The sequence below is a fragment of the Microchirus variegatus genome (assembly GCF_963457635.1).
Source record: "Microchirus variegatus genome assembly, chromosome: 13".
NCBI classification, from domain to species: domain Eukaryota; kingdom Metazoa; phylum Chordata; class Actinopteri; order Pleuronectiformes; family Soleidae; genus Microchirus; species Microchirus variegatus.
This window is the reverse complement of record NC_139814.1, coordinates 4,380,431-4,392,514: the sequence shown is the minus strand read 5'-3', so window position 1 is coordinate 4,392,514 and position 12,084 is coordinate 4,380,431. Positions and strand designations below refer to the sequence as shown.

The 12,084-nt window shown below is 42.1% G+C and overlaps 1 protein-coding gene and 1 pseudogene across 2 annotated transcripts in view; one reads left to right on the top strand and one right to left on the bottom strand.

The window, feature by feature from the left end:
• Nucleotides 1–1,350: 1,350 nt before the first annotated feature.
• The window catches only part of samd12 (sterile alpha motif domain containing 12), a 125,745-nt gene continuing 115,011 nt past the window's right edge, over nucleotides 1,351–12,084 (bottom strand). Inside the window, exon 5 of the mRNA XM_083899670.1 lies at nucleotides 1,351–1,394. Within this exon, the coding sequence (XP_083755796.1) occupies nucleotides 1,363–1,394 (32 nt within the window). The 3' untranslated portion in view covers nucleotides 1,351–1,362. The remainder of the gene's footprint in view (nucleotides 1,395–12,084) is intronic.
• Nucleotides 8,661–9,660, top strand: LOC310936109 (putative nuclease HARBI1; annotated as a pseudogene). The gene has a single exon. The product of its transcript is annotated as a putative nuclease HARBI1 (transcript).

Below are 12,084 nucleotides of genomic sequence, written 5' to 3'. Positions count from 1 at the left end.
CTCCTCTTCTGTTATCTCTTATCATTTCTTCTTTTCCTCTCCTCATCAGTGCAGAAGAATTTCAAATCATTGACATCTCTTGGAGCCCTGATGCTTTTCCAGCAGCTTGCGTCATTTTTCAGACGTCCCACTTTTCCGTTAACCTACAAGCAAAGACATTTCAAGGACACGGGGAATTTCGTTTCTCATGTATTATCCGTCCATGGGTTCTCCTTCACCTCCTCAGATTGCTTCTCACAACAGAGTATATTCCACGAGCCAACTTAACTGTTCCTGATGTAATGCCAGGTTCAGTGGTTACTCCTCTACTAAGGGCCTGATTTACTAAGATTCCAAATAGAGAGTTTAAAGACTGCTCCTGTTACTGGATAACGTTTTGCCGGTGAACTACTAAGACTGCGACCACAATTGACTACAGGCGCAGAAGTGCACCAGTACACTGTAACCACTGAGGACGCACTCCTCGTTGCGCCCTGTTAGTAAATCAGCATCAACGCAAATTTGCGTGTGCAATCCAGTTTGCGCACGTTTTTGCAGTGATTAGTAAATCAGGTCCTTTTTACAGTGTAATATTCTCTCAGGCTCTAATGTCTACCCTAAAGAGAGTGATCCACAATATGGAAAGGGAACTTTTACAGGATAGTGAGAGAGAAAAAGCACTAAAACACACTCATTATTGTGTCATCCTATCCTAGTATAGGGGACCAGAAATCTTAAGTTATGGCAGAACCAGACTTCGGTGTACACCATGAGTTGGTGCTAATAGAAGACTGTGGGTTATACTGCAGGTGTCACTCTTTACGGTAAGAGAGGAGGGTGTTGGTTTGAGAGTTCCCTAAAAGCAAGAGCATGTGTAGAATTATCGTCCAACCTCATGGCAATGGCATCGCTTTGTTTTTTAAATGCTTTCATGACATAAAGCCAAGAAAACTTTTGATTCTGGGTTGAAGTTATACAGTAAATGGTTTTTATGTTTTTTTTCTAGAAGATAAGGGAGTAAAGGGATGTCGGCGAGGAGTGGAAGAGTTGTAGTGTGAGAGGTATGATGGAGGTTTGGCTGCAAAGTTCAAAAATGACTGGAGATGGGACTATTGGTCGGACTCCCGGAATCTGTGAGTTGTTGTGACTGTGAGGAAACTGCGAGTCAGAACTTGTGGGAGCTTTTCTTCAGGAGTGGCTGGGAAGAAAAGTAGTCATGTAATTTTCCAGATTGGTCTTTGAGGGCAGAAAGCAAAGGTGTGTGGTGGATAGCTGTGCTTGCTTCAGGGAGAAGTCCGGGGAAATCATATACCAGGTGTTGGTGTTGTGGGTGGAAGGTGGGATCTGCATCGTTTCTGTGACTTGCTGTCCCACTCTGTCAGACTAGGGTGAAGATGGATTGCACTCCAGGGAGGCTGCAAAAAAAGGGAAGACTATATTTAATGATCAAATAACAAAACAGAGGATTGGGTTTGTTTGAAGGAGTAGAAAGAGGAGGCAAGATAGAGAAAAGTAAGATTAAAACAGTGGCGCAAAGAGTGGAAACAATGACGAATATCCGAGGAACAGTGGGAAGTGAGTGTAAAATGAAACTGAGAGGAAATTAAGAAGTTGAGATCAAACAGCAAAAGGGAAAAGGGCCGAGATAACAAGCACCAGCACACTGAAGCTTAAAAATGGATGAGGGGGATGGAATTAGAAAAAATAGAGGGAGAGAGGAGGGAGATAAGAGAGACAGGATAAAAGAGAGAGAGGGTGAATAAAAGAGAGGAGACATAATTATAAAATGGCACAAGAAAATCAATGCAGTGGGCATCACAGGCGGTGTACAAGAGCAAGCAGCAGAGTGTCCATCAAACACATACACACCAGCACATGCCAGTGTCACGCACACGTGCATACACACGCACGCATGCATACACACATGCATGCACACACACTATCAGGTGCATTTTATGCCAGCACACTATACTAAAAACGTGTGTACAGCGCCTATGCAATGACATCAAACCTCTAACGTGAGTGTGTAAATTCCATGGACAGATGGGCGCCAGGTATGTCACGCAGACGCTGCACACGCGTTGTTGACGTGAAGACCACGCGTGACTGTTAAGTACATGAGCGTACACACACACACTGTGTAGTGTTTGTGGAAATCAAATAGCGAGTGGTCATTCATGCCGTAACAACTGCGCATGCAGCAGACGTCCGTGGGCACGGTTGTCTTGAGTGAAAAAATACGTGTCTGTATGCACATGTATCGGACGCGTGTTTTTCAGTCTTTATGCAGGCGTAGGCGATGCGGTTAAGGTGTTTTAGTTTAGTGTGCTGGCTTAAAATGCCCCTGATACACACACACACACATACACAAACACTCAGAGGCATTTAAAATGCAGAGGTCAGGCAAGCAGGATGAGTCAGGAAAACTTTTTTTCTCAAGTGTAAAACACCAGTCCATTAAATTTTTCCTGCCAAGTGAAATAAAACACATCTGCTGTCTGACATACAACCATCTGGACTCTGTTATATGTTATACAACTTCATTCAAGCCCTGCACTTCTGCATCTTTATAAGTCAACTCAAATTGATACTTGAACTTTGCAGATATTCATCATTGTTGACGGGTTCAGTTACATTTTTTTTTTTTTTTTTTAACCTGTCCTGTCCAGTACCCAGCCCAGTACCCAGCCCAGCCCACCACCAGGGACAGCAGAGCCTCCCCCAGACCGCCCCCCAGGAGGCAGGCCGGAGCCCGCCACAGCTATCCCCGACGCCTACCCCGGAGCCAACCACACGACTTCCCCCCCAGAGGGGAGCAGGCAGAGGCTCACGTAGGGATCCCAGCCGGGGGTCCCCAAGGAGCAGGAGACAGCAGGGTCCCGGATCCGCCCCGGGCAAGCCCCCCCGCACAGGTATGGGTCAGAGGCCGAAAGATCTGTCACGGCGGACCCCAAGCCCACCCGGCATAGGGACCCACCGTCCACCCAGGGCAGGGCGCCCAAAGTCAGCCCCCGCCGAGCGACTAGCTCGCCGCCCACCATCACCCTTCCCAGGAGTCATGGCAAGCCACACCGACAGCCGACCCAACTACCCGCCGCAGCCGCCAGCGCCCCGGAGCACCACAGCCGCCCCCCAGCCCAAACTGCTGACCCCAGCCCAGCCGGGAGGCGGGCGGGACACAGGTACCCGGGAGGTCCCCCACACCCATCCCCCATCCCCCCCCACCAGGATGTGGTGTGGTGTGTATGTATGTGTGCTGTGGAATGTGTGTATGGGGGATGTTTGCATCTAGTATGCATTAAAAATTTGGGGGGAGGATGAGGCGACAACACCCCGCTGCTTGCTGACAGTGGGGTTGTCGATATGTTGATGTCTTGTATACACTTGCAGTCAGAGTCAGTAGTGAATAGACAGCAGGCCTGGGGTGCACTTCAGGGACACACACAATTTATATCAGAAAATTAGTGTTGACTCTTTCTTACAGACATACGTTAATAAAAAACAAAATTTGAAATGCAGGATATTTGCCATTATGGCTCTGACTACATCAATAGAAAAATATTTTTTGATGATAATCAAAGGGATTATTGGTCTCATAAAACTATGCAGAACAATAATACCCTGCATGTTTCACTATGTTTATGTTATGTGAACATATTTTCCAATCTGGTTAAACAGTTCTTTTTTGTTTAAAAAAAGCCGCTCATCCTGCAGCCACAGTCTTTTCAGTCTTCAAGGACAGAAAAGGCAAATCACTGCAGGAAAATCTTTTCTTCAACATAATGACTATAATCTGCCAAACCAATGAAACGGGTCGGTGTGTGAATGCCTCCTTGACAGAGTGTGTGTGTGTGTGTGCGTGCATGTACACCTCTGCATCTGACAGGGGAATATAATTTGGGCATGTTTCTGCGGTGTGTAATTGCATGTCTGTGTGTGAGAATGAGAGGCAAAGAGCCCTCACTCTGTCGCCACTTATTAAACTAACCAATTACAAAGCCCATTCATCAAGTTGATGTTGCAAACAAAGGGAGAGTTGATCTATTATTAATTCACACATTCGGATTCAGACTCAGGCGTTCACACACGACTGCCTGCATTTACATCACACACAGACCATCACTACAAATGATGAATGTGATATGCTATTATTAACAGATGACATGAGCAGCATTTCTCACACCAGCAGTCAAAATGTCTGCATCATCAAAGTCTATCTCTCTAACTCTCTCTGTGTTCCATGTTTCATGTCTTCCCCTATTCTTTTATAACCAGTCCTGTCTTGGTTTGTTTAATCAGTCCATCATTATGCTGGATGTCATGTCTCATAATGAGAATGTGGCAGGGACATAACTGAAATGGCTGAATCAGTCCATCCAGCTTTGATTAGTATTATTTCTGTATCAGTGCTGAGTTTGTTGACGTAATGGCTCTTTTTCACCAGCGAAAACTGTACTGGCAAAGCACAGTGATGACGATATTTTATATTTTTACCTTCTAGTCAATAAAACACAAATATAGAAAATAAATCAGGAATCATTAAAAATCCATAATGGACTAGGATGGACACATTTAAGGAAAGAAACAAAGCAATATGGATTACATTCTACAGCAAAATAAAAAATATCGATAGATCGAAAGATATATATATATTACTATGACATACTCTCCCCTGCCCTTGTGCTTTATGAGACTGTGAATGTGTTTTGAGGCACCTTTGGTGAGAGTACTTGCACTTTTTTTTGCATAATACATTTTACTAAAGATGCACATCCTTAATATCAAGAAATCAAAATAATAATATTTAATTATATAAAAAAAATGTAAAGAAATGAGAATTGTGACAAGTTGTCTGAGATTGGTTTGTCAATGACAAATTACAAATTATATTAGATATGAATGACATTATACATTAAAGGGCCAGATCAGAACTACTGGGTGTGAAACAAAATGCAATGATCACGACAATTCAGTCCTTTGGTAATTAGTCCTTCAATCAAATCCCCATTTTAAAGGGAAAACAATGGATATTAGGGAGGATAACATGTTTGCAGCTTCAAAGCACAACTTGACAAATGTCACTATGTTCACTCAAGATTCAAGCATTGAAGTTTGAAAACCACAGAGGTGCGTTTAAAATCGCAAGGCACAAACAAAATGTATCATCTAAAAGCAGAGTTCAACGTGACGCCCATGTCACAGCACAGAAACTGCCCTCCTTAAAATTACTAATGACCTACTGTTGGCAGCTGACTCAGGACTATTATCCATCCTCATCCTCCTTGATCTGAGTGCAGCCTTCGACACAATCTCTCATACCACCCTCCTCCTCAGACTAGCATCTAATGGCATCTCTGACACGCCCCTGGAGTGGTTTAAATCTTATCTCTTCTGCATCTTCTGCATCTTCTGCAAATTCAATATCCACTTCCACTGTTATGCGGACGACACCCAGCTCTACCTTTCTTCCAAACCCACTTCCACCTTCCCGCCCTCCTCCCTCTGTAACTGTCTACAAGAAATCAAAACCTGGTTCTCTTTCAATTTCCTGAAACTCAACAGTGACACAACCGAGGTTCTCCTCATAGGTTGCAAATCCACTTTAAGTTTCACCATCCCCACCATCCTCTGTTTCCCCCTCCCTACAGGTTAAGAGTCTGGGTGTCGTCCTTGACGGCACTCTCTTATTCCTGACCCACATCAATAACACCACTCAGTCAGCCTATTACCATCTCCGCAGCATCAACCGTCTCCGCCCATCTCTTACTCCCAACTCCACTGCCATCCTAACCCACTCCCTGGTCACATCCCGCCTTGACAATTGTAACTCCCTTCTTATTGGTCTTCCCCACAATTCCATTTATAAACTCCAATTGGTTCAGAACTCTGCTGCCCGGATCATCACCAGGATCCCTTCTATCACTCACATCACACCTGTTCTGCAACAGCTTCACTGGCTTACGGTTAAATTCTGCATCGATTTCAAAATTCTGCTTCTCACCTTCAAGACCATCCATAACCTCTCTCCCCCATACCTCTCTGACCTCCTTCAGACCAACACCCCTTCCCGGACACTAAGATCTGGCTCATCTATCAGCCTCATTGTGCATCCTGCCCGTCTGACCACCATGGGGCCCAGAGCCTTCAGCCGCTCTGCCCCCGCCTCTGGAACTCCCTCCCCCCCGGCATCAGGAACATTGTCTCATTCCCCATCTTCAAATCTTATCTGAAAACCCACATTTTTAAACAGGCCTACTCCCTCTAACTCTCTAACTCTCACTTTCAAGAGGCCCACAGACTTTGATGAAATTGCTTCTGTATGCATATACGGATACGGATAGATCTACAATAGAAAATGTGTCAACAAAAGTAGTTGTTGTAGTTTTCTAGGAGTGATGACTATCTAGTAATGTCATCTAACTGCTTTTGCACATGGAGAACCTAGTGGAGCATGTCAAATCGAAAGAGAGCTGCTCTTCGGTGGCCGCCATGTTGGATGTATACAAAAGCTGCTACACGTTGCTTCCCTGTCGTTATTACGTTAAGCCCGCCAAAATTAGATGTATGTAGAGAAACTGATCCACCCTGATCCAGATACACAGATTTCAGGATGACCAAATCCAGCTATGTAAAGAACAGGTAGAAGAGCCAACATGGGGTCACTTTAAGTGTTTATTTTGAGACAAAACACAAAACATAAACGTCCACTTCCATTTATAATTGCTTTTATGAGCTTCATCTGAGCCACAACAAATAAAAAACATTACAAAATATACATTAACAAATACATTGTGGATATATTGAAAATGTCTTAAATAAAAAATGTCCAATAGTTAACAAAATAATGTTCAGTGTTCTTCATCTGAGAAGGAGAGACTCTTCAGTTTGGTCAGCTTGATTTGTTCCTTATATTTATACATTTCAGTTTGGCCCTGTGCCTTTAAAGTATACTCGTCATTATAAATATCTTGGTTTTGTTTTTGATGAAAACATGAAGTTTACAGAAGGAAGGAAAATACTAGCAGAGTCTTTGGAAGAGCATTAGGTTCGGTGTTGAGTAAAATTTAATTATGTACAGATCTTGGTTTTTCTACATTTACACAACTGTATAAATCTTTGGTTGACTCAGTTTTGTTTTATGCTGCAGCAGTCTGGGGATTTGAAGAGGTTTCTGATTGTAACTCTGTTCAAAATCGTGCTCTGAGGTGTTTTCTTGGTGTGCACAAATATGCAGCAAAGGTAGCTGTGAATGGGGATGCAGGATGGAATCCATGTATTGTAAAACAAAGATGTGAAATGGTGCGATTGTGGAACCGTCTTGTCAGTCTGCCAGAGGAAAGGCTAACTAGGAAAATGTTTAACTGGGACAGAGCAAAACATCACCCCTGGTCTAGAGAGGTGTCAATAATACTGTCTGCATCTGACTTGCATATAATGTACCAAAATAATTTGCAATGTAATATAAGTGTCGTCAGACAAAGATTGTCAAGTAAATATGAAGATCAATGGAAACAGGATATATGGAAAAAGCCAAAACTTAGAAATTATGTCCAATTTAAGAATGATTATGTTACAGAACCTTATATTTCTCTCAATCTAAAGAGAAGGCAGAGGTCCCTCTGTGCACAATTGAGAACCAGTACCTTACCTCTGGCAGTGGAAGTGGGTCGATTTAAAGGTACACCTGAACATTTACGTCTGTGTGAATTTTGTGATCTCCAGGTTGTGGAAGATGAATTTCACTTTGTTTTTATTGTCCTTTATATTGTGATTTAAGGAACTCTCTTTTTGAATCAATTCAGCTAAAAACTCCTGATATATTTTGGAAATATGAATGAGAGATTTTGCGCTGGCTGTTTGAAAATGATGTTTTTGCTTTGGCAAAATGTATAGAAAAGGCCTGGTATCTGCGGCAAAGTATTTTGTATCCCATATGACAAGCCATCTTTATTTGTAGTATGTGTACTTATTTGTATTGGTTTAGTTATGTCATGTTGGTTTTTTTTTTGTGTTACGTCACAGCACGTGGCGATCTGGAAATTACTGAGAAATGATTGTAGTGTCTAATAAGCCCATGAGGGCTGGGCACCATGGTGTTTGACACTTGAATAAACAAATCAATCAATCAATCAATCAAAAATGTTCCTCTGCCAGGAGTATCTGTGCTTCTGCTCGTTCAGTTTCTCGTTTAAGAAGAGTTTCATAGGCATCGTCATTGCTATTTCGCAAAGGACGCTTCAAGCCTCTTTTCTGAGCTCCGGTGACTGCTGGCTCTACCAGTGAGGATCCAGGTTGCTCAATAATAGGGCTGGGATGCAGAGTAAATGTTTCCTCTGTATTAGGAGGAACTGGGTCACTTCTCAATCGTAGGCTCACCATCCCATACAACACCTTGACTTCCATGCAGAGATTTAGAGCTCTCACCTCCAATAATGTCCAGAACCACATCTGTGTAGTCACCATTCTTAAATGGGCTGTTGCTTGTTTGGGTGTTCTTTTGTTCAGCAAGGTCCTTTGTGGCTCTGGCCCTTAGATTTTTCAGTGGTGGTGGACAAAGTATGTATAGGACTTGGGCATGATTGACTTACTTGAACACAGGCATGTCAGCTAATGAGTGGGTGGGTATTTGACAGCCATCTTATATTAAGCCTTCCTCAGAGGACTTACAGAGAGGCACTGACATGGCAGGTGTTGTCCATCGCTATCACCACTTGGTGGAAGAGGATACCGTCAAAGGGTGTATCTTGAGCATGCAAAACCACTGGAGCAATACACCACTGAAGGACTATATGCTCTCTTTCGCTTTGGGAATGCTGATATTAAGTACATTGCAGACATTGTCAGGCCAAAGCTTCAATGGAGAACCCAAAGGAATCACTGTCTGTCTGTGGAAGAAGAAGAAGTCCTCATTGCTCTGCACTTCAATGCATCTGGGACTTTCTAATCGTTGTTGACAATATAGGAGTGGGAAAATCAACTGTGAGTGATGTAGTGAAAGCTGTGTCAATTGCTTTGGCCAGCCTGGTCAATCAGTTTGTTTCATCACTTCCAAAGGATGACCAGATTGCCCAGACCAAGCACAAGTTTTTTCATTTGAGGAACATGCCCAATACTATTGACTGCACTCAAGTGCATATCCTAGCACCACATGAGAGGGATTGGGAGTACATCAAACAAAAGGGGAGGTGCAGCATCAACATCCAACTTGTGGGCGAAGCTGACCTCATCATCACAAACTGTGTTGTGAAGTGGCCTGGGTCTGTTCATGATGCACGTATTCTGAGGGAGAGTGCTTAATGCAGAGAGATCCATACGAATCGACCGCATGGCATAATATTAGGAGACAGTGCCTATCCACTCTTACCATGGCTGATGACTCCTTTTCTTGCAGCAACCACGCCTGCGCAGGCACACTTCAATACTGCTCATTGCAAAACAAAATGTGCAATTGAGCATTTAAATGGAGTTCTGAAGAGATGCTTTGCATGCCTTAATTATTTGCGAGTGGAACCACAGGGAGCATGCAATATGATACTTGCGTGTATTGTCGCTACCAGGCGCAATGTCCCTCTCTGTGATGTTAATGATGCACCTGAGCCTGTTGAAGAACCAGCCCAACCTCTGGCGTTCTGTCAGAATGAGGGATTGACTGGACGTGTAGTAAGGGATGCAATTGTTTGAAATTATTTTTGACAATTTCATATGTGATGACTGTTTCTTTGACATTAATATACAGTGATGAATGAATATATATTTTTTGTTTGTTATTGAAATCTGTTTGTGGGTTTATTTCATGGGGACATGTTATTTATTTTTACTTTACTATACTGAAAGGCTTAATTGGTAGCCTATGTCTACTTTATCACTGTAATGGTTAAACAAGTCAAGTGCAAAATATAAATAAAAGTATATACACTAAATGATACAAATGTATTATTTGACTCATTTCAGTTTTACTACATTTTCTTCCTGAATTCCACCTTGAAATCCTATCCCTTGTTGGGATCAGGGTAATCCTGTTATTTTGGATCAAAGTTATCCCAATCCTACTGATCCTAAACTGAAGGTTTGATCCATTTCCAAACTAGGATTGGATTACATGATCTGATCCAATTTCAGAATCCTTCTTTCCCTTTTGAATAACCCATTTTCCAGATTTGATCCAATCCGATAACCAAAATCCGATCAGATTACTTTTGAACAACTGGCCCCATGTTCTTGCTTAGTTAAATAACTTAAACCTTACTCACACTGACGTACAACAAACACTGCTGTGGTTTGAGTGTCACAACCTGATCAGCAGACCATAATAAAAAGGTGCACTGACATGCTTGTTATTGATTAAGTTATTGTTTTATGTTAAGTTTGCGGACTCAAAGGCTTCCACCACTATGGTGCAGTTGTTGAAACGGAGAAGTCATGACCCCTTGGTCATGGGTTTGGATGATTTATTTCAGGGAAAGTTCAAACAAGCCATGGATATGTGTATGTAGACATATCTGTCTGTGTCTTGAGCATCTGTGGTGCACAGATAGTGTTTAAACTACCTCATCTCCCTGCGAGTGTTCAAAATAGGTCATGTTACTCTGCCTGCTTCTTTTTCTGCCCTGATTTCAACAACATAAACAAGTGAAGTGGAAGTTTTTCCCTCCCTTCTCCATCTATCTCTTTAAAGTAGAGCTCCTCATCTGCTTAACCCAGTGAGGTTAGGTAAATAACTCTATTTTATGTAGAGCAAGAGACAGAGGGATGTCTGCTCTCAAAGTGCCTGTGTCAAGTTGGATTTGCTTGGTACCATGTCTTTTTCCAGCACCACCTGCCAACACGTGTACTGACTGTATGCACATACACACATGCTTCAGCTGCTCAGTGGGGGACTGTCAAACTGAGATTGGAGCTATTTCTTCACTGTGCTGTTCTATCATGCAGGATACTGTATCTTTTTTTGACACAGAGCTGTCAGAGCCTTCAGGGCTTAAAAATTACAGAGCACAGGATGGGAAAAAGTGGAACAGTAAAAACAAGGCCTTCAATTATTTGAGTGCATGTATGCTGATGTCTTCATGCGTCAATATGTATGTGTATGTTTCTGTTGGTGAAGGGTGTATGTATGGATGACTGCAATACTCGGATACTCAGAATCAACACAACACACACAATATTCTGTGATGGACTCAGTATCATCATAGGTCACATAATCTGTATTGGCATTAGTCTAGGGCTCCCAAAATGCCATTACTGTGTGGATAAAATGCAGATAGTATTGGCATCAGTCTAATACTGGTCGAAATCACTGCATCAGATATTGAAAAAAATACAATTTGATATGATCTGTAAATCCAAAATAGTTCAGTTAGCAATTTTATTAACCTCAGTTAATAGTGAGCTTTAGAGGTATGAACATGTTCTTGCCTATTGTGATGCAAATGAGATTACAGCCTGCAATCTAAATGCCTCTAGATTGCATTTGGTAATTGAATGTGATATTGCAAAGCAATAATCGAAAACATTATGTGGATTATATTGGTGGGGTTTATTCATTATTGGCTAAACTTCACAGTCAACCTTGCAGGACAATTTGACAGAAAAAAATACTATCAATCTTGCAGCATTTGCAGCCAGCATCAGCAAATATATGTTCAGTTTCTTATTTGAGTAATGTGAATTCATTTGGAACATCTCAATGACAACTGAACAAACTTTATTTGCTGTTAGGTCATGCCTGGCTCTATACAAAGAAAAACAATCAATATAGATCATTAGTTAATTGACAATATCCTGAACAAATGAATTGCTAAGAGAATTAAAGCAGTAGGGAATTGTGAGAGAAAGTTACATATATCAGATGAAAGATTGCATCTCTATCGACTACACTTACAAGATGTGGCTTGTTTTGATTTTCTTGTGTGTATTACACGATACACCTCATGAGCAAACGCAAGAAAACTTGAGTTTGTGAATATGGAAGATGACAGATATAGACACAGAGATGGTGAGTGAGAGAACTATGAGCTACATTGAGATCCAGGTTCCTGTTGCTGACACTGATAAATACCTGAGGAATAGGACACAGTTGAGAGTGTGGCTATACCATCATTAACCTTG